This window comes from Bombina bombina, chromosome 1 (assembly GCF_027579735.1).
Source record: "Bombina bombina isolate aBomBom1 chromosome 1, aBomBom1.pri, whole genome shotgun sequence".
In the NCBI taxonomy this organism is placed as follows: domain Eukaryota; kingdom Metazoa; phylum Chordata; class Amphibia; order Anura; family Bombinatoridae; genus Bombina; species Bombina bombina.
The window spans coordinates 1223309228-1223335545 of record NC_069499.1 but is presented as its reverse complement, the minus strand read 5'-3'; the positions used below and the strand labels follow the sequence as shown (position 1 = coordinate 1223335545).

Below are 26318 nucleotides of genomic sequence, written 5' to 3'. Positions count from 1 at the left end.
CTACTACTGTTTTAGCCCTATGTCCCTAGTAGTCAACTTAGAGGATTTTACCCACACTATAGAGCCCTATATCAGATACCAAATTACTATTGCCACTTATTTTTCCCTTGTATTTATTTCTCCTATAAGTATAAATAACAGAATTTATGCTTACCTGATAAATTACTTTCTCCAACGGTGTGTCCGGTCCACGGCGTCATCCTTACTTGTGGGATATTCTCTTCCCCAACAGGAAATGGCAAAGAGTCCCAGCAAAGCTGGTCACATGATCCCTCCTAGGCTCCGCCCACCCCAGTCATTCGACCGACGGACAGGAGGAAATATATATAGGAGAAACCATATGGTACCGTGGTGACTGTAGTTAGAGAAAATAATTCATCAGACCTGATTAAAAAACCAGGGCGGGCCGTGGACCGGACACACCGTTGGAGAAAGTAATTTATCAGGTAAGCATAAATTCTGTTTTCTCCAACATTGGTGTGTCCGGTCCACGGCGTCATCCTTACTTGTGGGAACCAATACCAAAGCTTTAGGACACGGATGAAGGGAGGGAGCAAATCAGGTCACCTAAACGGAAGGCACCACGGCTTGCAAAACCTTTCTCCCAAAAATAGCCTCCGAAGAAGCAAAAGTATCAAATTTGTAAAATTTGGCAAAAGTGTGCAGTGAAGACCAAGTCGCTGCCTTACATATCTGGTCAACAGAAGCCTCGTTCTTGAAGGCCCATGTGGAAGCCACAGCCCTAGTGGAGTGAGCTGTGATTCTTTCAGGAGGTTGCCGTCCGGCAGTCTCATAAGCCAATCGGATAATACTTTTAAGCCAAAAGGAAAGAGAGGTAGAAGTCGCTTTTTGACCTCTCCTTTTACCAGAATAAACAACAAACAAGGAAGATGTTTGTCTGAAATCTTTAGTAGCCTCTAAATAGAACTTTAGAGCACGGACAACGTCCAAATTGTGTAACAAACGTTCCTTCTTTGAAACTGGATTCGGACACAAAGAAGGTACCACTATCTCCTGGTTAATATTTTTGTTAGAAACAACTTTAGGAAGAAAACCAGGCTTAGTACGCAAAACCACCTTATCTGCATGGAAAACCAGATAGGGCGGAGAACACTGCAGAGCAGATAACTCTGAAAGTCTTCTAGCAGAAGAAATTGCAACTAAAAACAAAACTTTCCAAGATAGTAACTTAATATCTATGGAATGTAAAGGTTCAAACGGAACCCCTTGAAGAACTGAAAGAACTAGATTTAGACTCTGAAACTCTTCTAGCAGAAGAAATTGCAACTAAAAACAAAACGTTCCAAGATAGTAACTTAATATCTATGGAATGTAAAGGTTCAAACGGAACCCCTTGAAGAACTGAAAGAACTAGATTTAGACTCCAGGGAGGAGTCAAAGGTCTGTAAACAGGCTTGATCCTAACCAGAGCCTGAACAAAAGCTTGAACATCTGGCACAGCTGCCAGTCTTTTGTGTAGTAAGACAGATAAAGCAGAGATCTGTCCCTTTAGAGAACTTGCAGATAATCCTTTCTCCAAACCTTCTTGTAGAAAGGAGAGAATCTTAGGAATTTTTATCTTATTCCATGGGAATCCTTTGGATTCACACCAACAGATATATTTTTTCCATATTTTATGGTAAATTTTTCTAGTCACAGGTTTTCTGGCCTGAACCAGAGTATCTATAACAGAATCTGAAAACCCACGCTTTGATAGAATCAAGCGTTCAATCTCCAAGCCGTCAGTTGGAGGGAGACCAGATTTGGATGTTCGAATGGACCCTGAACAAGAAGGTCATATCTCAAAGGTAGCTTCCATGGTGGAGCCGATGACATATTCACCAGGTCTGCATACCAAGTCCTGCGTGGCCACGCAGGAGCTATCAAAATCACTGAGGCCCTCTCCTGACTGATCCTGGCTACCAGCCTGGGAATGAGAGGAAACGGTGGGAATACATAAGCTAGGTTGAAGGTCCAAGGTGCTACTAGTGCATCTACTAGAGTCGCCTTGGGATCCCTGGATCTGGACCCGTAGCAAGGAACCTTGAAGTTCTGACGAGACGCCATCAGATCCATGTCTGGAATGCCCCATAATTGAGTTATTTGGGCAAAGATTTCCGGATGGAGTTCCCACTCCCCCGGATGGAATGTCTGACGACTCAGAAAATCCGCTTCCCAATTTTCCACTCCTGGGATGTGGATCGCAGACAAGTGGCAGGAGTGATCCTCCGCCCATTGAATTATTTTGGTCACTTCTTTCATCGCCAGGGAACTCTTTGTTCCCCCCTGATGAATGATATAAGCAACGGTCGTCATGTTGTCTGATTGGAACCTTATGAATTTGGCCTTTGCTAGTTGAGGCCAAGTACTGAGAGCATTGAATATCGCTCTCAGTTCCAGAATGTTTATTGGGAGAAGAGACTCTTCCCGAGACCATAGACCCTGAGCTTTCAGGGATTCCCAGACCGCGCTCCAGCCCAATAGACTGGCGTCGGTCGTGACAATGACCCACTCTGGCCTGCGGAAGCTCATTCCCTGGGACAGATGGTCCAGGGTCAGCCACCAACGGAGTGAATCTCTGGTCTTTTAATCTACTTGAATCATTGGAGACAAGTCTGTATAATCCCCATTCCACTGTTTGAGCATGCACAGTTGTAATGGTCTTAGATGAATTCGTGCAAAAGGAACTATGTCCATTGTTGCAACCATCAATCCTACTACTTCCATGCACTGCGCTATGGAAGGACGAGGAACAGAATGAAGCACTTGACAAGAGCTTAGAAGTTTTGATTTTCTGACCTCTGTCAGAAAAATCCTCATTTCTAAGGAATCTATTATTGTTCCCAAGAAGGGAACCCTTGTTGACGGGGACAGAGAACTTTTTTCTTTGTTCACCTTCCATCCGTGAGATCTGAGAAAGGCTAGAACGATGTCCGTATGAGCCTTTGCTTTTGACAGGGACGACGCTTGTATTAGAATGTCGTCCAAGTAAGGTACTACTGCAATGCCCCTTGGTCTTAGAACCGCTAGAAGGGACCCTAGCACCTTTGTGAAAATCCTTGGCGCAGTGGCTAATCCGAATGGGAGGGCCACAAACTGGTAATGTTTGTCCAGAAAAGTGAACCTTAGGAACTGATGATGTTCTTTGTGGATAGGAATATGTAGGTACGCATCCTTTAGATCCACGGTAGTCATAAATTGACTTTCCTGGATGGTGGGTAGAATCGTTCGAATAGTTTCCATTTTGAACGATGGTACCCTGAGAAATTTGTTTAGGATCTTCAAATCCAAAATTGGTCTGAACGTTCCCTCTTTTTTGGGAACTACGAACAGATTGGAATAAAATCCCATTCCTTGTTCCTTTATTGGAACTGGGTGTATCACTCCCATCTTTAACAGGTCTTCTACAGAATGTAAGAATGCCTGTCTCTTTATTTGGTTTGAGGATAAGTGAGACTTGTGGAACCTTCCCCTTGGGGGTAGTTCCTTGAATTCCAGGAGATAACCTTGAGAAACTATTTCTAGCGCCCAAGGATCCTGAACATCTCTTGTCCAAACCTAAGCAAAGAGAGAGAGCCTGCCCCCCACCAGATCCGGTCCCTGATCGGGGGCTACTCCTTCATGCTGTTTTGTTAGCAGTGGCAGGCTTCTTGGCCTGCTTACCCTTGTTCCAGCCTTGCATTGGTTTCCAGGCTGGTTTGGGTTGTGAGGCATTACCCTCTTGCTTAGAGGATGCAGAATTAGAGGCTGGTCCATTTCTGCGAAAGGGACGAAAATTAGGCTTATTTTTAGCCTTAAAAGACCTATCCTGTGGAAGGGCGTGGCCCTTTCCTCCAGTGATGTCTGAAATAATCTCTTTCAATTCTTGTCCAAATAAAGTTTTACCTTTGAAAGGGATGTTAAGCAATTTTGTCTTGGATGACACATCCGCTGACCAAGACTTTAGCCAAAGCGCTCTGCGCGCCACGATAGCAAACCCTGAATTTTTCGCCGCTAATCTGGCTAATTGCAAAGCGGCATCTAAAATAAAAGAGTTAGCCAATTTAAGTGCGTGAACTCTGTCCATAACCTCCTCATATGGAGTTTCGCTACTGAGCGACTTTTCTAGTTCCTCGAACCAGAACCACGCTGCCGTAGTGACAGGAACAATGCATGAAATTGGTTGTAGAAGGTAGCCTTGCTGTACAAAAATCTTTTTAAGCAAACCTTCCAATTTTTTATCCATAGGATCTTTGAAAGCACAACTATCTTCGATAGGAATAGTAGTGCGTTTGTTTAGAGTAGAAACTGCCCCCTCGACCTTGGGGACTGTCTGCCATAAGTCCTTTCTGGGGTCGACCATAGGAAATAATTTCTTAAATATAGGGGGGGGAACAAAAGGTATGCCGGGCTTTTCCCACTCCTTATTTACTATGTCCGCCACCCGCTTGGGTATAGGAAAAGCCTCGGGGGGCACCGGAACCTCTAGGAACCTGTCCATCTTGCATAATTTCTCTGGAATGACCAAATTGTCACAATCATCCAGAGTAGATAACACCTCCTTAAGCAGTGTGCGGAGATGTTCTAATTTAAATTTAAATGTCACAACATCAGGTTCAGCTTGATGAGAAATTTTTCCTGAATCTGAAATTTCTCCATCAGACAAAACCTCCCTCATGGCCCCTTCAGATTGGTGTGAGGGTATGACAGAACAATTATCATCAGCGCCCTCTTGCTCTTCAGTGTTTAAAACAGAGCAATCACGCTTTCTCTGATAAGTAGGCATTTTGGATAAAAGATTTGCTATGGAGTTATCCATTACAGCCGTTAATTGTTGCATGGTAATAAGTATTGGCGCACTAGATGTACTAGGGGCCTCCTGCATGGGCAAAACTGGTGTAGACACAGTAGGAGATGATGTAGTATCATGTTTACTCCCCTCATTTGAGGAATCATCTTGGGCAATATCATTATCTGTGGCAGTACTGTCCTTACTTTGTTTGGACGCTATGGCACAATTATCACATAAATTTAAATGGGGAGACACATTGGCTTTCATACATATAGAACATAGCTTATCTGAAGGTACAGACATGTTAAACAGGCTTAAACTTGTCAACAAAGCACAAAAAACGTTTTAAAATAAAACCGTTACTGTCACTTTAAATTTCAAACAGAAAACACTTTATTACTGAATATGTGAAAAAGTATGAAGGAATCGTTCAAAATTTCACCACAGTGTCTTAAAGCCTTAAAAGTATTGCACACCAAATTTCAGAGCTGTAACCCTTAAAATAACGGAACCGGAGCCGTTTTTAAATTTAACCCCTATACAGTCCCAGCTATAGTCTTTGCTAAGACCCAACCAAGCCCTGAGGGGAATACGATACCAAATGACGCCTTCTAGAAGCTTTTTCAGAGATTTTTAGACCCTCACACATGCATCTGCATGCCCTGTTCTCAAAAAACAAATGTGCATTAATGGCGCGAAAATGAGGCTCAGTCTATAACTAGAAAGGCCCCCTGACTGAAAAAGGTGTCCAACACAGTGCCTGCCGTTTTCTAAGCTTTCCCCAAGATTATAAATGCCAATTGTTAGCCTAAATCTGAATAATATGCCCAAATAAAGCAATCGATTTAGCCCATAAAAATGTCTACCAGTTTTTTAGCCCATATTAAGCCCTTTATTCTGTTTGTTTGACTAAGAAAATGGCTTACCGGTCCCCATGAGGGGAAATGACAGCCTTCCAGCATTACTCAGTCTTGTTAGAAATATGCCTAGTCATACCTTAAGCAGAAAAGTCTGCTAACTGTTTCCCCCAACTGAAGTTACTTCATCTCAACAGTCCTATGTGGAAACAGCAATCGATTTTAGTTACTGTCTGCTAAAATCATCTTCCTCTTACAAACAGAAATCTTCATCCTTTTCTGTTTCAGAGTAAATAGTACATACCAGCACTATTTTAAAATAACAAACACTTGATAGGATAAAAACTACATTTAAACACCAAAAAACTCTTAACCATCTCCGTGGAGATGTTGCCTGTGCAACGGCAAAGAGAATGACTGGGGTGGGCGGAGCCTAGGAGGGATCATGTGACCAGCTTTGCTGGGACTCTTTGCCATTTCCTGTTGGGGAAGAGAATATCCCACAAGTAAGGATGACGCCGTGGACCGGACACACCAATGTTGGAGAAATGTAGTACGTATAGAATACCATTTACCATGCGAGCACGTGTGAACTGGTTGTATCAGAAGCCTCTTTTTTATTCTTTCACTAATGTTTAGCTGCTCAGTATATAAATCAGAAATTATATAATTGTAGTCACTCCCCCCCCCCCCACATATGTGGGGTAAGGGATAATCTTATTTTTGTGCACTGACTTCATGAAACTGTATGCTCTGTAATTGGTCTGATTCTATGCTTGCAACTCTCTTAAATATGCTTTACTAGTTAGTTGAACACTTTAGAACATAAGCCTGACAGAAATATCTATGTAAAAGAGTATGTATATGTATTACCATTCTAGGTTAATGGGAGTAAGAATTAATAATAGTTTACTACAGGAAAAGTTAGATTTAAATTTCCTTATGACATGTCTAACCTATCTATCTTGTGTAAGAAAGTTTTACACTATCAGTGTACCAACTGAGTTAATGATTTGAGTAATATATGCGCTAAGTTTACTCCAGTATATATTACTTTGCAAGATGTTATTACCTAGTTATCTATCCTATCCAGCAAAGCTAGAGTAACCTGTTGCTGGGCTATCACCCGCCCCCCCCCCCCCACTATTTTTGTGCGGTAGGGACGAATACCTTCTCCTCCGCACTCTCTTTTGGTAGAGTGAAGTAGTCTCTACCCAGTCCGAAGTCCTAAGCCTATGTTTTCCCCTGCATTCATGCAAAAAGGATCTTCGGGCCCTAATATAAGAAATTCTCCTTTGTTTACTGTATGTTGGTTATTCGAAGAGTTTTGGAACTACAGTTTTATCACCGTTTAAGTCTCTATTAATGCTCAGTAAGAGTGTCATTATATCCTTATTGTGACAACTGTGATCAGCTCTGGTACATCACTGATATCATTTAGCAGAGTAATTTGGATAACGCTGTTTTGTACCTTATTAGTATGTTTATCTGTTTCACTTAAGTTTGTCTATAATCTATATGCAATAACAAGCTAACATATGACGAGGACTCTTTGAACTGCTATAGATGTCTTCAGATTGATCTTTGCCGCCAGATCCCAGGAGCGGATCTTTAACATATTGAAGACGCTAGAGTGTTTAAATATTGAGAATTTTTATCCCTGTAAGATTTGTCTTCAGACAAGTACTAATTTCCAGGTCCCTATTTTTCCTTGTTGACACATGTTTGTCCTAATATTAAGTTATAAAATGAGGCTCCATTAGGGTCAGTACCGTACTCCTACTATTGCCTACTGTATTTATGCTTGAATGATGGAACTGATGTCATGCAATTTTGTTTGAGATATTGCCCTATCTACTATGTTTGTACTTTGATGTATTTTATTGCCTCAATAAAAACACTTTTCAAAAAAAAAAAAAAAAAATAGTGAGAATTACTGTAGTAAAATTTGCCAAATTACAACACTAAGACACTGGGGTATATTTATTAATGTGCGAGTGGACATGATACAATGTAGTGTATCATGTCCGCTGCACATCGATAAATGCCGACAGCATTCGATCGGGTTGATTTCTGTCCGCGGCCTTAGAGCAAGCGGACAAGTTATGGAGCAGCACACTTTAGACCACTGCTTCATAACTTCTGTTTCCCGCGAGCCTGAAGGCTCCCCGGAAACAAGGGTCATCAAGCTCCATACGGAGCTTGATAAATCGGCCCCACAGAGTGCACTGTAATGCTGTAAACTGAGCACAAAAAAATGGTGCCAGTCACTTTTCTCGAAAATCTCACATTGAGTACATCACGGTTTTAAAATCCTTGGAGGTTGAACTTCAGCGCCACAAAAGCGCTGTATTAGTGAAGCACTGTAATGTGAGGTATACCTGTACAATTGAAAAAAATCCACTCAAGTAGTAGAGTTCTTTATTTAGTTCTGTGCTATACTATTTCAATTAAACTTACCAGTCCTACCCTTGTCATATATCATACACGTATCTGCCGAATTCACACGTCTACTAACACCTCTATGCTATCAATTTAAAAGTAAACAGTATGAGATTCTAATTTAAAATGTTTAATTATATATATTTAAAAAAACTTTTGCAATATACTTTCATTACTTATTTTGACCCCTTTTCCTGTAATTCAATTGTTGGTTTTTTAAATTCAACTGAGTTTTTATAAAGTAATGGGCCCATCCAAGTTTTAACGTAATCAGACATAACACTCACATGTTAAATGACTTGAAAATGTGGCAGAATAACTTTAAAAAGCTGACAAGAAAACATAAAATGAACATCTCTATGTAAAAATAGGAAGATATTTTACCACAAAATTTCTTCAGCTCACAAAAGTAAATGCTCTGTAAACAATTATCCTTCAGCTACTGTCAGCTGCACGTCAAGAAAAAAAAAACAGCCTATGAGCTTAATCAGTGCTGATATCACACTTTGCTTCACTGCGATCTCATGAGATTTCAGTTAAATCTCACTAGATTTCATAGCAAAATAAGCAAGGAAATAACATAACTGTGCTTGCACATGCCATATGCACACACCCTTGCAAGTCCTGGGACTAGCATCCCGATTGGCTGCTTTAAGTCCCTTTACAATGTGATGTAGATACTGAGGATATTTGGAGGGAAAATATATTTTCTAGTCTGCTTTTTACAGCTATGCTGCATTTCTTTCAAGTGCTTCAACATTTGGATTAATGTATCTTTAGGTTTCCCCTGATCTATGCTTCCTGTTGAGGATAATTAGAGACATAAATAAAACAAGCAATAAAAGAGATTGTCCAATCAAGGCTGTGAGGAAAATAGGATTATATAAAAGGGTTTCACAACCTTGAATGCACAGAGATAAATAGAAAAACTAGTTCAAACATGGCAGCACACGTTACTTTATAGAAACTAAACTTTTGCACTTATCTTTTCAATATTTAAACAACTAATATATTTGCAAAAAAGACTTATCTGCATATTATTCTAATGCTAACCTTTACTGTGAATTTGTCAAGTCTAGGATGTATTTACTGTTTAACATCCCTTTTAAAAAACAACCATTTACTTGTAATACCAAATAGTACTTTAGTCTTTGTGCGAGGTCAAGCTCAAGATAATGCACTTTGTACTATCTATTTCTTCTCCACTTGTAATCTAGGCCAAAATGTATAAATAAAATAACACTGAAATATACATTCATCATTTTCTTTACTAGCTTTAGAATAAAAAAAAAAATTAAATAAATAAAAGTTTTCTTGTTTTACTTTCTACCAGAGAAACTCGAGTGCCTCCATCATACTTACATATGGTGAAAATGATCCGTGCCGGCAACATTCTACACAGTGATTGATTAGCTCAGAGGATAAGCTCATTTACATTTGTTGCTAATTGGCACACACCACCAGGCTTTTCAAGAGGTTCATAACTGGACTGCTCATGATTTGCAAAAGCTTCTGGGATACCAAATGACAGAGTTAAATGATTGACAAATTTGTTCAAAATCTAGTTGTGAGGAATGTTTGGGGCGTCTACTGGAGATAAAATTGAAGACAATTGAAAATGTTGTATCCTAAATTTTACAGAAGTTTAATAAGTTATAGTGTGCAGGGGTGTACAGTCAATGAGTTCTACTGTAAAGCACTTTGCAGTGTAATATTTTAAAAAAATAAGGCTGCTTTACCTTTTTTTTAAAACATGGAGATTAGCACCTCTAAGACACCTCCAGGTGCAGATCTCAGAGTGTCAGACAGGTCAGTGCAGTGTCACACACAGTCTTGATAAATTCAGGGAGCCACTAAGCCACAGATCCTGGATTTTACTTTTGGGTCCTTAAAGGGAAATTAAACCCAAATTTTTTCTTTCATGATTTAGGTAGAACATACAATTTTATACAACTTTCCAGTTTACTTCTATTAAATTTGCTTCATTCTCTTGGTATAATTTGTTGAATAAGCAGCAATGCTCTACTGGTCTCTAACTAAACACATGGGTGAACCAATGAAAATCAGTCTATATATGCAACCACCAATCAGCAGCTAGAACCTAGGTTCTTTGCCGCTTACCTAGATAAACATTTTAGCAAAGGATAACAAAAGAAGGAAGCAAATTAAATAATAGAAGTAAATTGGAAAGTTGTTTAAAATTGTATGTTGTACCTAAATCACAAAAGAAAACTTTTGAGTTTTATGTCCCTTTAACTTTTCTGGATGATCCCAAATATACCTAACCCCCCCCCCCCCCCCCACACACACCTGTTCTGGCTTTTATAAAACTTTCATAAAAATGTACGGTTGACACCTAAAAGGTCTAGCTGATTCCCAAATTTGAACTGAATTTGCCAACCCTTGCAATAAATGTTAGTATCTGCTCCAGCAAAAAAGGGCAGTTGTGCTTTGTTAGTTTGTTCTTCTATGATAAATATGGTTCATGACACCCCATCTAGAATCATGGATGATTTGAACCATTACATTGGTGTTGCAGTATAAACAATAACTAAGATATCACTGGGATCTCTCTTTCAATCCATTACTTTGCAGCACCAGGCTTTTTCATTAGATACATATATTATAATAATTTCCTTTTAACTGATACTGGGCTAGATTACAAGGGGTGCGCTAACTCGTGCGTGCAAGCGATTTCGGGTTTACCGTGCCTTGGAAGTAGCACGTGTATTACAGGTTGAAAGAATATGCGATCGCTTATGAATTTAACTAGCGTCTGTTACAGTTACACTCATAATAACACCATCTAATAAAAAAATATTTTTAAAAAATGTGCATAACAAGTTATGAGGCCTCAAAGAAAAAAAAGGCTACAAATAGCTTTAACACAGAGATACATACATACACATGTCTAAATAAATATATATATACGTATACAATGCCTTGCAAAAGTATTCACCCCCCTTTTTACCTATTTTGTTACATTACAGCCTTAAGTTCAATGTTTTATTAATCTGAATTTTATGTGATGGATCAGAACACAATAGTCTAAGTTGGTGAAGTGAAATGAGAAAAATATATACAGTACATAAAACTACTTTTTAGAAATAGAAAACAGAAAATTGGCATGTGCGTATGTATTCACCTCCTTTGTTATGAAGCCCATAAAAAGCTCTGGTGCAACCAATTACCTTCAGAAGTCACATAATTAGTGAAATGATGTCCACCTGTGTGCAATCTAAGTGTCACATGATCTGTCATTACATATACACACCTTTTTGAAAGGACCCAGAGGCTGCAACACCTAAGCAAGAGGCACCACTAACCAAACACTGCCATGAAGACCAAGGAACAATGTTGTTGAGAAGTACAAGTCAGGGTTAGGTTATAAAAAAATATCCAAATCTTTGATAATCCCCAGGAGCACCATCAAATCCATCATAACCAAATGAAAAGAACATGGCACAACAGCAAACCTGCCAAGAGACGGCCGCCCACCAAAACTCATGGACCGGGCAAGGAGGGCATTAATCAGAGAGGCCGCACAGAGACCTAGGGTAACCCTGGAGGAGCTGCAGAGTTCCACAGCAGAGACTGGAGTATCTGTACATAGGACGACAATAAGCCGTACTCTCCATAGAGTTAGGCTTTATGGCAGAGTGGCCAGAAGAAAGGCATTACTTTCAGCAAAAAACAAAATGGCACGTTTTGAGATTGCGAAAAGGCATGTGGGAGACTCCCAAAATGTAAGGAGGAAGGTGCTCTGGTCTGATTAGACTAAAATTTAACTTTTTGGCCATTAAAGAAAACGCTATGTCTGGCGCAAACCCAACACATCAAATCACCCAAAGAACACCATCCCCACAGTGAAACATGGTGGTGGCAGCATCATGCTGTGGGGATGTTTTTCAGCAGCCGGAACTGGGAAACTGGTCAGAGTTGAGGGAAAGATGGATGGTGCTAAATACAGGGATATTCTTGAGCAAAACCTGTACCACTCTGTGCGTGATTTGAGGCTAGGACGGAGGTTCACCTTCCAAAAGGACAATGACCCCAAACACACTGCTAAAGCAACACTTGAGTGGTTTAAGGGGAAACATGTAAATGTGTTGGAATGGCCTAGTCAAAGCCCAGACCTCAATCCAATAGAAAATCTGTGGTCAGACTTAAAGGGACACTGAACCCAAATTTTTTCTTTCGTGATTCAGATAGAGCATGACATTTTAAGCAACTTTCTAATGTACTCCTATTATCAAATTTTCTTCATTCTCTTGGTATCTTTATTTGAAATGCAAGAATGTAAGTTTAGATGCAGCCCCATTTTTGGTGAACAACCTGGGTTGTTCTTGCTGATTGGTGGATAAATTCATCCACCAATAAAAAAGTGCTGTCCAGAGTTCTGAATAAAGAAAAAAGCTTAGATGCCTTCTTTTTCAAATAAAGATAGCAAGAGAACGAAGAAAAAATGATAATAGGAGTAAATTAGAAAGTTGCTTAAAATTGCATGCTCTATCTGAATCACGAAAAAAAAATTGGGTTCAGTGTCCCTTTAAAGATTACTGTTCACAAACGCAAACCATTCAACTTGAAGGAGCTGGAGCAGTTTTGCAAGGAGGAATGGGCAAAAATCCCAGTGGTAAGATGTGGCAAGCTCATAGAGACTTATCCAAAGTGACTTGGAGGTGTGATTGCCGCAAAAGGTGGCTCTACAAAGTATTGACTTTAGGGGGATGAATAGTTATGCACATTGACTTTTTCTGTTATTTTGTCCTATTTGTTGTTTGCTTCACAATAAAAAAACATCTTCAAAGTTGTAGGCATGTTCTGTAAATTAAATTATGCAAATCCTCAAACAATCCATGTTAATTCTAGGTTGTGAGGCAACAAAACACGAAAAATGCCAAGGGGGTGAACACGTGTGCAAGGCATTGTATATGTGTGTGCATATGAATTTATGTATTTATAGGTGTATATATGTATTTACAGACATATATACACATAAATACATAAGTAAACATATATAGATGTGCATTAGAGCCCTTTGCAGTCATGTAGATTAAGGGGTATTTTACCTGTTTAACTACATTCATAATTGATATAATTAAATGTCCGTGTGGTGGCGTACTGGCGTTTATATAGGTGAATCGACCAGAAGTGTTCAGGACCGTATTATAGAACATAAAAGTAATATTCGTACTTGTAATTTAAAAGCTCCACTAGCTAATCATTTTTTTAAAACTGGTCATTCAATTAGTCAGTTCAAATTTCAGGTCACTGACCATATTGAGAAAGTTTGTAGAGATACGGAGCGGGTTCTGAAGCAAAGATAATCCTATTGGGTTTATGAATTAGGGACCCTTGAGCCTAAAGGTCTAAATAAAGATTGGGACCTGTTAGTATTTTTATAGTCTCATGTCTTTTGCAATTGTTAAAATTAGAAATTAATGTTGGCTTTGTCCTCTGGGTCAGATCTTTTGTTTCATTTTTCTATATTTTTACGTAATATATACCACTTGATATTGTGTATTATACTTTTGAATATTGCTTTGATTGCTATGAAAGAGTTAATGTGTAATGATCAATAGCGCCATCTAGTGGTATTACTATACTGGTTACTATATAAGTCAGTGATAAGTGTTTGTTTGGCATGGCATGAATAAGGGATAACACCCCGAAACGTTGCCCTTCTGTTTTGTCTGTAACTATTGAATAAAAGTTACTTTGCTGTCACCCCCCTGCCTGTTTTTAGTCATGTAGATGAAAACATGTAAAAGGATTTTTATGCAATATTCATATTTATTAAAGTGTTTAACTATGTATTTACTGTAAATATTTCATATATCTATTTATAAATAATGCAATAGTCTGTACCAGGCACACTTACTAATCCAAATGGCAACAACCGGGGTGCTGCGTGTTTAAAGTATACACACAATTCTTCTATCCTTCCAAGAATAGATGCTGCACTCACCGGGCTTTCAAGTAAAACTTCTCTTTATTCAATCAATTGAATCCCCAAACGTTTTGGTACTGTTCTGGTACCTTTGTCAATGAGACATCACAGTGCATAGAGTGGTATGTTCGTAACACATTCCCTGCCCCTATTTAAACCAATCGTGCCTATCACTTCCGGCTGGGATGAGCCAATGATGTTCCACTGTGTCATCAGACAAACACACCTACAGGTAAACAAAACCGCATGGCTAATTACCATAACCTATCACTGCATACTGTGTGTGACCTACGTCACTAGTAAATAGTGCAGTCACCTGGGTAACAATTATCGGCTCAGATGATGACGGAATCCTTTACCTAAAAGAACACTATAATATAACAAATTAGGCTGCTCATTAGTGCTGAGCAACCTGCTATATACAATTATTTAAAATAACACACACATATCAAGAAAATAATTACCAAGCAGTGAATTTTGCTTCTGCCAGGGGGTCACTATATTCCCATGTGGCTGAGTGGATTGATTTTCATCTTCAGCCTGTTGTGAAAGAATCTTTTTCACATCTATTGGACTAATCTACCCTGATTAGAAGACTGGTTGAAATTACATGGTTGGAACAGGATGATCTACTTGTCACTATGGACGTAGACAGCTTTTATACTGTGATCCCCCATGTTGAGGGGGTACAGGCTGTTAGGTCCATGCTGAGTACATCATTGGCATATGCGGGACCCCCCATGGAGTTCCTACTGAAGTTACTAACTTTTTGTCTAGAAAAGACTACTTTAAGTTTGAGAAAGATTTCTTTCTACAAGTAGAAGGGAATGCTATGGGCTCTAATATGGCTCCTGCATATGCCAATCTATACATGCTATGGTATGAGACTTATATCATGAACATGGTCTCTAAATCTAACATAAAATGTTATGTTAGATATATAGATGACGTGTTCCTTGTCTGGAGAGGTACAGTTGATTCTTTGGTATCCTGGATTAATACTTTAAATACGCTTGATTCACCAATACATTTTAAGTATGAATATAGTGTGTAGACACCATTCCATATCTAGATTTAAATATCTTTAAAAACCCAAATGAAGGTGGTTTGAGGTTTGCTACCACACTATATTCCAAACCTACAGACTAGAATTCCCTGCTTTTAACACACAGTTTTCACTCTAAACATCAGAAGAAGAGTGCCATCTCCTCTCAGCTCATGCGAGTAGCACGCAATAACACGCTTGACAGCACCAGGGCACATAAAGAAGAAGCAATGAAGAAAAAGTTAAAGGAGAGGGGCTAAACAAGGCTCATGCAAAAGTGTAACAACATGATCAATTATCCCTCCTAAATAAGGAACGTGTTGACAAGGAAACTACAAACATAGTGAATTTTATAACTACATTCACCGCTTTACACAAAGTGATGGAGGGTTTGATTCGAACTGGGACATAGTGAAATCTGACAGATCACTACCATTCACACAAACAGAAGCCCCTTCGGTTGGTATACAGGAAAGCTCCTAATTTATTAGAGATATTCTTGTCCACAATGACCCAGTGAGATGCTACCAAAAAGGGTCTTTTATATGATCACAGGACCTCTGTTTCACCATCTACATACAGCAAGAGATACAAGATCCACCACAGATTAACCTGCACAAGCGAGTATGTGATCTATATATTATCCTGTCCATGTTCTCTTGTTTACATGGGTAAGACCTCCACGACACTCAGAGAGAGGATGGCCAACCACCTTTGTGCCATTAAGGAAGCAATCAATAAACGCACTTTGCATCAACCGGTAGCCAGACACTTCTTACAGGCAGGGCACACTGTGGCTAGCCTAAGGACCATGCTGATCGCCCATGTACCACCACTGAAGAGGGGTGGTGATAGGCACAAGAAATTACTACAAACTGAGACGTAATGGATATATAGCTTGGACACCGTAGCTCCCAAAGGACTGAATACACAATTGGATTTTAATGTCTTTCTGTAAAATACATGTCTCTATGACTGGACGGTCTAGGTTACATGTGTGCTTGATCTGACATAGCCCTGGTGTCTGCGTGACTTACCAAGTATCGGCAAATGTATCTACCATATTTCAGCAATCAGGAAGCTGAAGAATCACTGCCCAGTAATTATTTTCTTGATGTGTGTGTTATTTTAAATAATTGTATATAGCAGGTTGTTAAGCACTAATGAGCAGCCTAATTTGTTATATTATAGTGTTCTTTTAGGTAAAGGATTCTGTCATCATCTGAGCTGCTGATTGTTACCCAGGTAACTGCACTATTTACTAGTGACGTAGGTCACACACAGTACGCATTGATAGGCTATGGTAATTAGCCATGCGGTTTTGTTTACCTGTAGGTGTTTTTGTCTGATGACACAATGGAACATCACTGGCTCAGCCTAACCGTAAGTGATAGTCATGATTGGTTTAAATGGGGGCGGGGAATGTGTTACAAACATACCGCTCTATACACTGTGATGTCCTATTGACAAAGGTACCAGAACGGTACCGAAACATTTGGGGATGCAATTGTTTTAATTGACTGAATAAAGAGACGTTTTACTTGAAAACCCGGGTAGTGCAGCGTTTATTCTTGGGAGGATAGAAGAATTGTTTCTATTTATAAATAGATATTCACATATATGTGTGTGTGTGTGTATGTATAGATATATATTGTACCAAAATACCATCGGATATATGTAGAATTGTGTATTTATGAATACATAGAACATATTCTGCTATGTGAAGAACATTATAAAGTGAAATATTCATATAGGGTTAGCGCTCTTGAGAAAATGTGATCAGGTTTGAGCGCGAGTATGGTGGTAGTTTTTTTCCCCCCCATTTTCCAAGCTTCATTCAAGTCTATGGGGGAATACATTAACGTGGTCACTATATTCTAACTTCGACTTTTCGCGCATGCGAAAACGTTTTACTTTCAACTTGTAATACATACGCAACCCAACGCATGCAAAAATCTTACTTCTAGCGTTGTTAACATGTAAGCGCTCCACTTGTATAAAGCTACCAGCTACCCACTGCACATGTTCTGAAGAAAACACACCGCATGTTACTATGGCATTATACTCAGCCAAGATTACATTCTTGGTGAGATTGATTGTTCTTTGTCTGGGTAGATCTGTTTCACTTCTGTGCAGATTAGGTGGATAAACTGGGTGCAGCAGTTCAACACCAGCTCCTATTCATCATCAGATAACGACATTAGGCATAGTATGTTTAATAATAAGAGAAAAGTGAGTATTTAAAATTAAGAAAAAAACAAACAATAAGGATTTAATTATAACTGCCGATCATCAAGGTAGAGCCAAAGGGAATTGTCTGAAGGATTGTGGTACCCTTAGATTCCACTTTCCATGGTACATGCTCCAAATGCATGACATTTCATGAGATTGGCACAAGAGCCTATTGGTGACGCCACAGGGTAGTACTAGCACACTAAGGGGGGCAATGTATGTGTGTGTCTACTTAGATGCGTAGTTGTGTTTTGTATAAATCAGCAAAATTTGAGGACATTGAAAGGGTTCCCGGAACTTTGACGCCAGGCACAATGTTTTGAGAGTCCAGGTGTCTAGGATAATCAAACCCTGCTTTAAAACAATAATTTTGAAATGCAATGTTTAATTGCTTAACTATGCTATGAGTTTAATGTATTTTAATAAAGCTATTACACATTATTTTACACTGCCGTATACTTTTCTCTTAAACATTCTACTCTACTTTGTATTCATCAAGTAAGTACAGAAAAGCCAGCTCACAGTGAAATCACACAAAAAAAAACAACTATTGTGCGGCATTGGGAGCACTGGCTGGCCAATCACCAACGACACATGTGTGTTTTCATTAGTGACCAGCCCTTATCCATTTCAGGAAGTTAGGCAGGTAAGAGATTTCGTAGGAAAAAAAAAAAATCTCATCGTACACAACCTTAATATTGTCATTAGGGTTGCACCAATACCATTTTTTAAAGACTGAGTACAAGTACCAATACTTTTTTCAAAATACTCGCCGGTACCAATTACCAATACTTTTTTAATGTCATGTGACAGTGTCCCAAGCACAATACAGACTAATGATTTAAGATAGCTTCTTTATAATTATGAAGAACTGTAACTTAAAATATATTATGAAATAATAAAACAGTTTTATTTGCTTGTTGTCACAAAGTTGTAAAAACTCGAAGAAATTTCACAGAACACGTTTATAAATAAAAGTATTACATTAAAATATATTCATAATAACAACAATAAATAACAAATGTAATATCACAACCAACCAAAAGTGCAATGCAGTAAAAAATATACCAGTTCACTGTTTAAACATGGGGAACAACACTATGGGCTAGCTTACATTTGATTGGTAAGCTTTACCAATGCTTATTACATGTCCAACTCCATTAAAGTCTATTGAGTTGGAAATGTGAACAGAGCATTGGTAAAGCTTACATATCAAATGTAATATAAATCTAGTCCTATTATTGTAAGATGTGTGTTCATAGGATTTAACTTATTTTTTTCTATGAACACTCTTTCTGCAATTATATAAGCTAAGGATGTTCCTCAGAGTACAGTATGTTTTGAGCATAATTTGTGCAAGAGAAGAACTAGCAGTATATCAGGCAATCTAGCAATTATAATAATTTTTCAAAAAATAGTAGTTCTTTTTAAGGAACAGAAGCATCTCTGTATGTTCTGCTATACGTCTATTTCTGCTATCAGTAATGTCGTTTGATGCTAAGCTGAACAGTCTCACTTTCAGCACTACTGCATGGGGCAGAAATATAATTTTGGGCCATTTTAGCCAGAGCTGGAAATCTCAGTTTATTAACTACCCAGTACTTCAGGGGTTTGTCTGAACGAGGTACAGTGATCTCTCTTACAATATTACAATACAACAGCAACTTATATTGGCAGAACAGAAGTGAACCATTTCTCTTGTAAGGTGTATCCAGTCCACGGATCATCCATTACTTGTGGGATATTCTCATTCCCAACAGGAAGTTGCAAGAGGACACCGACAGCAGAGCTGTTATATAGCTCCTCCCCTAACTGCCATATCCAGTCATTCTCTTGCAACTCTCAACACGCATGGAGGTAGTAAGAGAGAGTGGTGAAATATAGTTAGTTTTTTATCTTCAATCAAAAGTTTGTTATTTTAAATGGTACCGGAGTTGTACTATTTTATCCCAGGCAGTAAATAGAAGAAGAATCTGCCTGAGTTTTCTATGATCTTAGCAGGTTGTAACTAAGATCCATTGCTGTTCTCACATATGTCTGAGGAGAGAGGTAACTTCAGCGGGAGGATGGCGTGCAGGTTACTCTGCTATGAGGTATGTGCAGTTACAATTTTTTCTAGAAATGGAAAATGCTAGAAAATGCTGCTGATACCGGATTAATGTAAGTTAAGCCTGAATACAGTGATTTAATAGCGACTGGTATCATGCTTACTCTCAGGGGTAATACCCTTATAAAATTGCAATATAAAACATTTGCTGGCATGTTTAATCGTTTTTATATATGCTTTGGTGATAAAACTTTATTGGGGCCTAGTTTTTTCCACATGGCTGGCTTAAATTTTGCCTAGAAACAGTTTCCTGAGGCTTTCCACTGTTGTAGTATAAACGTTACAGTTGTTGCAGTTAAAATTACAAACTGTGACATCCAGCTTCCCTCAGGAGTCCCCTGTATGCTATAGGACATCTCTAAAGGGTTCAAAGGCTTTCCAAAGTCGTTTATTGGGGAAGGTAGGGCCACAGCAGGCTGTGGCAGTTTGTTGTGTCTGTTAAAAAAAGTCTATATCGTTTTTTTGATCCGTTTTTTGAATTAAGGGGTTAATCATCCATTTGCAAGTGGGTGCAATGCTCTGTTAACTTATTACATACACTGTAAATATTTCGTTTGATTTACTGCCTTTTTTCACTGTTTTTCAAATTTTGACAAAATTTGTTTCTCTTAAAGGCACAGTACCGTTTTTTATATTTGCTTGTTAACTTGATTTAAAGTGTTTTCCAAGCTTGCTAGTCTCATTGCTAGTCTGTACAAACATGTCTGACATAGAGGAAACTCCTTGTTCATTATGTTTAAAAGCCATGGTGGAACCCCCTCTTAGAATGTGTACCAAATGTACTGATTTCACTTTAAGCAATAAAGATCATATTCTGTCTTTAAAAATTTTTATCACCAGAGGAATCTGACGAGGGGGAAGTTATGCCGACTAACTCTCCCCACGTGTCAGATCCTTTGACTCCCGCTCAAGGGACTCACGCTCAAATGGCGCCAAGTACATCTAGGGCGCCCATAGCGATTACTTTACAAGACATGGCGGCAGTCATGGATAATACACTGTCAGCGGTATTAGCCAGACTACCTGAATTTAGAGGTAAGCGAGATAGCTCTGGGGTTAGACGAAATGCAGAGCATACTGACGCTTTAAGAACCATGTCTGATACTGCCTCACATTATGCAGAAGCTGAGGAAGGAGAGCTTCAGTCTGTGGGTGATGTTTCTGACTCAGGAAAGATGATGCAACCTGATTCTGATATTTCTACATTTAAATTTAAGCTTGAACACCTCCGCGTGTTTCTCAGGTAGGTTTTAGCTGCTCTGAATGACTGTGATACAATTGCAGTGCCAGAGAAATTGTGTAGACTGGATAAATACTATGCAGTGCCGGTGTGTACTGATGTTTTTCCAATACCTAAAAGGTTTACAGAAATTATTAATAAGGAATGGGATAGACCAGGTGTGACGTTCTCTTCCCCTCCTATTTTTAGAAAAATGTTTCCAATAGACGCCACCACACGGGACTTATGACAGACAGTTCCTAAGGTGGAGGGAGCAGTTTCTACTTTAGCAAAGCGTACTACTATCCCTGTCGAGGACAGTTGTGCTTTTTTAGATCCAATGGATAAAAAATTAGAAGGTTACCTTAAGAAAAGGTTTATTCAATAAGGTTTTATCCTACAGCCCCTTGCATGCATTGCTCCTGTCACTGCTGCTGCGGCGTTCTGGTTTGAGTCTCTGGAAGAGGCTTTACAGGTAGCGACTCCATTGGATGACATACTTGGCAAGCTTAGAGCACTTAAGCTAGCCAATTCCTTTGTTTTCTGATGCCATTGTTCATTTGACTAAACTAACGGCTAAGAATTCTGGTTTTGCTATACAGGCGCACAGGGCGCTATGGCTTAAATCATGGTCAGCTGACGTGACTTCAAAATCTAAGCTGCTTAACATTCCCTTCAAGGGGCAGACCCTATTCGGGCCTGGTTTGAAGGAGATTATTGCTGATATCACTGGAGGAAAAGGTCATGCCCTTCCTCAGGACAGGTCCAAATCAAGGGCCAAACAGTCTAATTTTCGTGCCTTTCGAAACTTCAAGGAAAGTGCGGCATCAACTTCCTCTAATGCAAGCAAGAGGGAACTTTTGCTCAGTCCAAGACGGTCTGGAGACCAAACCAGACCTGGGACAAAGGTAAGCAGGCCAAAAAGCCTGCTGCTGCCTCTAAGACAGCATGAAGGAACGGCCCCCTATCCGGTAACGGATCTAGTAGGGGGCAGACTTTCGCTCTTCACCCAGGCGTGGGCAAGAGATGTCCAGGATCCCTGGGTGTTGGAAATTATATCCCAGGGATATCTTCTGGACTTCAAAGCTTCCCCCCCAAAAGGGAGATTTCACCTTTCACAATTATCTGCAAACCAGATAAAGAGAGAGGCATTCTTACACTGTGTACGAGACCTCCTAGTTATGGGAGTGATCCATCCAGTTCCAAAGGAGGAACAGGGACAGGGTTTTTACTCAAATCTGTTTGTGGTTCCCAAAAAAGAGGGAACCTTCAGACCAATTTTGGATCTAAAGATCTTAAACAAATTCCTCAGAGTTCCATCATTCAAGATGGAAAATATTCGTACCATCCTATCTATGATCCAGGAGGGTCAATATATGACTACAGTGGATTTAAAGGATGCTTATCTTCACATTCCAATAACAAAGATCATCATCGGTTTCTCAGGTTTGCCTTTCTAGACAGGCATTACCAGTTTGTAGCTCTTCCCTTTGGATTAGCTACAGCCCCAAGAATCTTTACGAAGGTTCTAGGGTCGCTTCTGGCAGTCCTAAGGCCGCGGGGCATAGCAGTGGCCCCTTATTTAGACGACATCCTGATACAGGCGTCAAACTTCCAAATTGCCAAGTCTCATACGGACGTAGTACTGGCATTTCTGAGATCGCATGGTTGGAAAGTGAACGAGGAAAAGAGTTCTCTATCCCCACTCACAAGAGTTTCCTTCCTAGGGACTCTGATAGATTCTGTAGAAATGAAAATTTACCTGACGGAGTCCAGGTTATCAAAGCTTCTAAATTCCTGCTGTGTTCTTCATTCCATTCCGCGCCCTTCGGTGGCTCAGTGCATGGAAGTAATCGGCTTAATGGTAGCGGCAATGGACATAGTGCCGTTTGCACGCCTACATCTCAGACCGCTGCAACTATGCATGCTCAGTCAGTGGAACAGGGATTACACAGATTTGTCCCCTCTACTAAATCTGGATCAAGAGACCAGGGATTCTCTTCTCTGGTGGCTATCTCGGGTCCATCTGTCCAAAGGTATGACCTTTCACAGGCCAGATTGGACAATTGTAACAACAGATGCCAGCCTTCTAGGTTGGGGTGCAGTCTGGAACTCCCTGAAGGCTCAGGGATCGTGGACTCAGGAGGAGACACTCCTTCCAATAAATATTCTGGAAGAGCGATATTCAATGCTCTTAAGGCTTGGCCTCAGTTAGCAACTCTGAGGTACATCAGATTTCAGTCGGACAACATCACGACTGTGGCTTACATCAACCATCAAGGGGGAACAAGAAGTTCCCTAGCGATGTTAGAAGTCTCAAAGATAATTCGCTGGGCAGAGACTCACTCTTGCCACCTATCAGCTATCCATATCCCAGGTGTAGAGAACTGGGAGGCGGATTTTTTAAGTCGTCAGACTTTTCATCCGGGAGAGTGGGAACTCCATCCGGAGGTGTTTGCACAATTGATTCATCGTTGGGGCAAACCAGAACTGGATCTCATGGCGTCTCGCTAGAACGCCAAGCTTCCTTGTTACGGATCCAGGTCCAGGGATCCCAAGGCGACGCTAATAGATGCTCTAGCAGCGCCCTGGTCTTTCAACCTGGCTTATGTGTTTCCACCGTTTCCTCTGCTCCCTCGACTGATTGCCAAGGTCAAGCAGGAGAGAGCATTGGTGATTTTGATAGCGCCTGCGTGGCCACGCAGGACCTGGTATGCAGATCTGGTGGACATGTCATCCTTTCCACCATGGACTCTGCCTCTGAGACAGGACCTTCTACTTTAGGGTCCTTTTCAACCATCCAAATCTAATTTCTCTGAGACTGACTGCCTGGAGATTGAACGCTTGATTTTATCAAAGCGTGGCTTCTCCGAGTCAGTCATTGATACCTTAATACAGGCACGAAAGCCTGTCACCAGGAAAATTTACCATAAAATATGGTGTACATATCTTTATTGGTGTGAATCCAAGGGTTAGGATTCCCAGGATATTATCTTTTCTCCAAGATGGTTTGGAAAAAGGATTGTCAGCTAGTTCCTTAAAAGGACAGATTTCTGCTCTGTCTATTCTTTTGCACAAGCGTCTGGCAGATGTTCCAGACGTTCAGGCATTTTGTCAGGCTTTGGTTAGAATCAAGCCAGTGTTTAAACATGTTGCTCCCCCATGGAGCTTAAATTTGGTTCTTAAGGTTCTTCAAGGAGTTCCGTTTGAACCTCTTCATTCCATAGATATCAAACTTTTATCTTGGAAAGTTCTGTTTTTGGTAGCTATTTCCTCGGCTCGTAGAGTCTCCGAGTTATCTGCTTTACAATGTGATTCTCCTTATCTGATCTTCCATACGGATAAGGTAGTCCTGCGTACCAAACCTGGGTTTTTACCTAAGGTGGTATCTAACAAGAATATCAATCAAGAGATTGTTGTTCCATCCTTGTGTCCTAATCCTTCTTCAAAGAAGGAACGTCTATTACACAATCTGGACGTGGTTCGTGCTTTAAAGTTTTACTTACACGCTACTAAAGATTTTTGTCAAACATCTGCTTTGTTTGTTGTCTACTCTGGACAGAGGAAAGGTCAAAAGGCTTCGGCAACCTCTCTTTCTTTTTGGCTAAGAAGCATAATCCGCTTAGCCTATGAGACTGCTGGCCAGCAGCCTCCTGAAAGGATTACAGCTCATTCTACTAGAGCTGTGGCTTCCACTTGGGCCTATAAAAATGAGGCTTCTGTTGAACAGATTTGCAAGGCGGCGACTTGGTCTTCGCTTCATACTTTTTCAAAATTCTACAAATTTGATACTTTTGCTTCTTCGGAGGCTATTTTTGGGAGAAAGGTTTTACAGGCAGTGGTACCTTCTGTTTAAGTACCTGCCTTGTCCCTCCCTTCATCCGTGTACTTTAGCTTTGGTATTGGTATCCCACAAGTAATGGATGATCCGTGGACTGGATACACCTTACAAGAGAAAACACAATTTATGCTTACCTGATAAATTTATTTCTCTTGTGGTGTATCCAGTCCACGGCCCGCCCTGTCATTTTAAGGCAGGTAATTTTTTCATTTAAACTACAGTCACCACTGCACCCTATGGTTTCTCCTTTCTCTGCGTGTTTTCGGTCGAATGACTGGATATGACAGTTAGGGGAGGAGCTATATAACAGCTCTGCTGTGGGTGTCCTCTTGCAACTTCCTGTTGGGAATGAGAATATCCCACAAGTAATGGATGATCCGTGGACTGGATACACCACAAGAGAAATAAATTTATCAGGTAAGCATAAATTGTGTTTTTTAGTTGAGTCTCCACTACAGCTTAAAATGAAATGGGAACATGCAGTTGGAAAAAAACTCCACAAGATAGTGTATGGGTAGGAAGTGCAGGTATCGGTTTAAGTATCGGTGCATTTGCATGAGTACAAGTACTCATGCAAATACTTGGTATCGGTATTGGTGCAACCCTAATTGTCATGTTATTATATGTGCAGAACTTCCTTCTTCTTACCTGCAGAGAGTGAGCCCAGTAGCCTGTTGTCCTGTTTGTAATTCCCAATGTTCGCACTGCATGATGAGCATAAACTTCCGGAGAGGGGACCAAAAAGGGTAAACGATGCAAGACTCCACAGGATGCACTTTGCTTGTTCCCCACACATAGTGGTATAAGTGACTGTACAAAGATTCCTTTTGGAGACAGTTCCTTCTCCAACATTCTGCTGAAGCTTTCTAGATAAGCCTGAACAAAAATCTAAAGTTAGTAATCTAAGAAAAGGCACCTAGGGATAAATGGAGAACAAATAAATTATCAGGGCTTCGAGTAGGTCATAAGTGAAAGAAAGGGAAATTGTTAATTCTGTGCTGCACTATTTTTTTTCACAGTGAATTTTTTATTAAGGCCCCATTTATCAAGTGGAGGATGGACAATCTTTTCAGCCGGGGAACCTATCCACCCCCATTTGGAACTAGTATTTAACATTGCAAAAGTATTCATTTGTGTTGTCCCTCCTTCTGCTCATGCACATTTGAACTGGGCTTGTCAATCATCCTGACAAATCAGTCCAGGAAGTGGTGGAGGGATTAAGAGACACAAAAATCAAAATGAAACATAGGTTGAAGAGTAGCAATGCACTACTGGTAGCTAGCTGATGATTGGTGAATATGTAATATATGCCTCTTGTGATTGGCTTGTCCGTTACATTCCAGTACTGCATTGCTGCTTTGGAGCTGACTTTCACTATATGTTTAACCCCTTTGCAGGGCTTAAATACATAATACGATCATGTTATTATAGCACGTTTGCATTAGATCACTTTCGTTTTGCACTTTTATGTCCCTTTAACTTGCATCATCTCAAACTGCATCCTCAACTTAAGAAACTGAATCCTTTTAGAGACATAGAACTACAATGTTATATCCTGCACATAAAAAAACTGCAGTTAAACAGTAAAAGCTATGTAAAATTCATGTTTTAGTACAGCTGGAACCTAGGTGTGGATTGCTCATTGATGTTAGGGACAACAGCAAAGTTGGTTTATTGAGCATATTATTTTACAACAAAAAACAATTCACTTTATAACATTCTGAAATATATTTTATATTGGACATAGAACACTTTTCTTATTACAATGCCCCTTTAATGGATGTAGGCTTGAATCCTTCATATGTCAATGCCACTGTAAGATTTGAGTTCAGCAACTGCATCTCATATGGC

General features: G+C 39.8%; 1 protein-coding gene across 1 annotated transcript in view; it reads right to left on the bottom strand.

Annotated features, from left to right (window-relative positions):
* The window catches only part of HSDL1 (hydroxysteroid dehydrogenase like 1), a 46716-nt gene that overhangs the window by 2626 nt on the left and 17772 nt on the right, over positions 1-26318 (bottom strand). The window contains exon 5 of the mRNA XM_053700399.1: positions 25116-25343. Within this exon, the coding sequence (XP_053556374.1) occupies positions 25116-25343 (228 nt within the window). The remainder of the gene's footprint in view (positions 1-25115; positions 25344-26318) is intronic.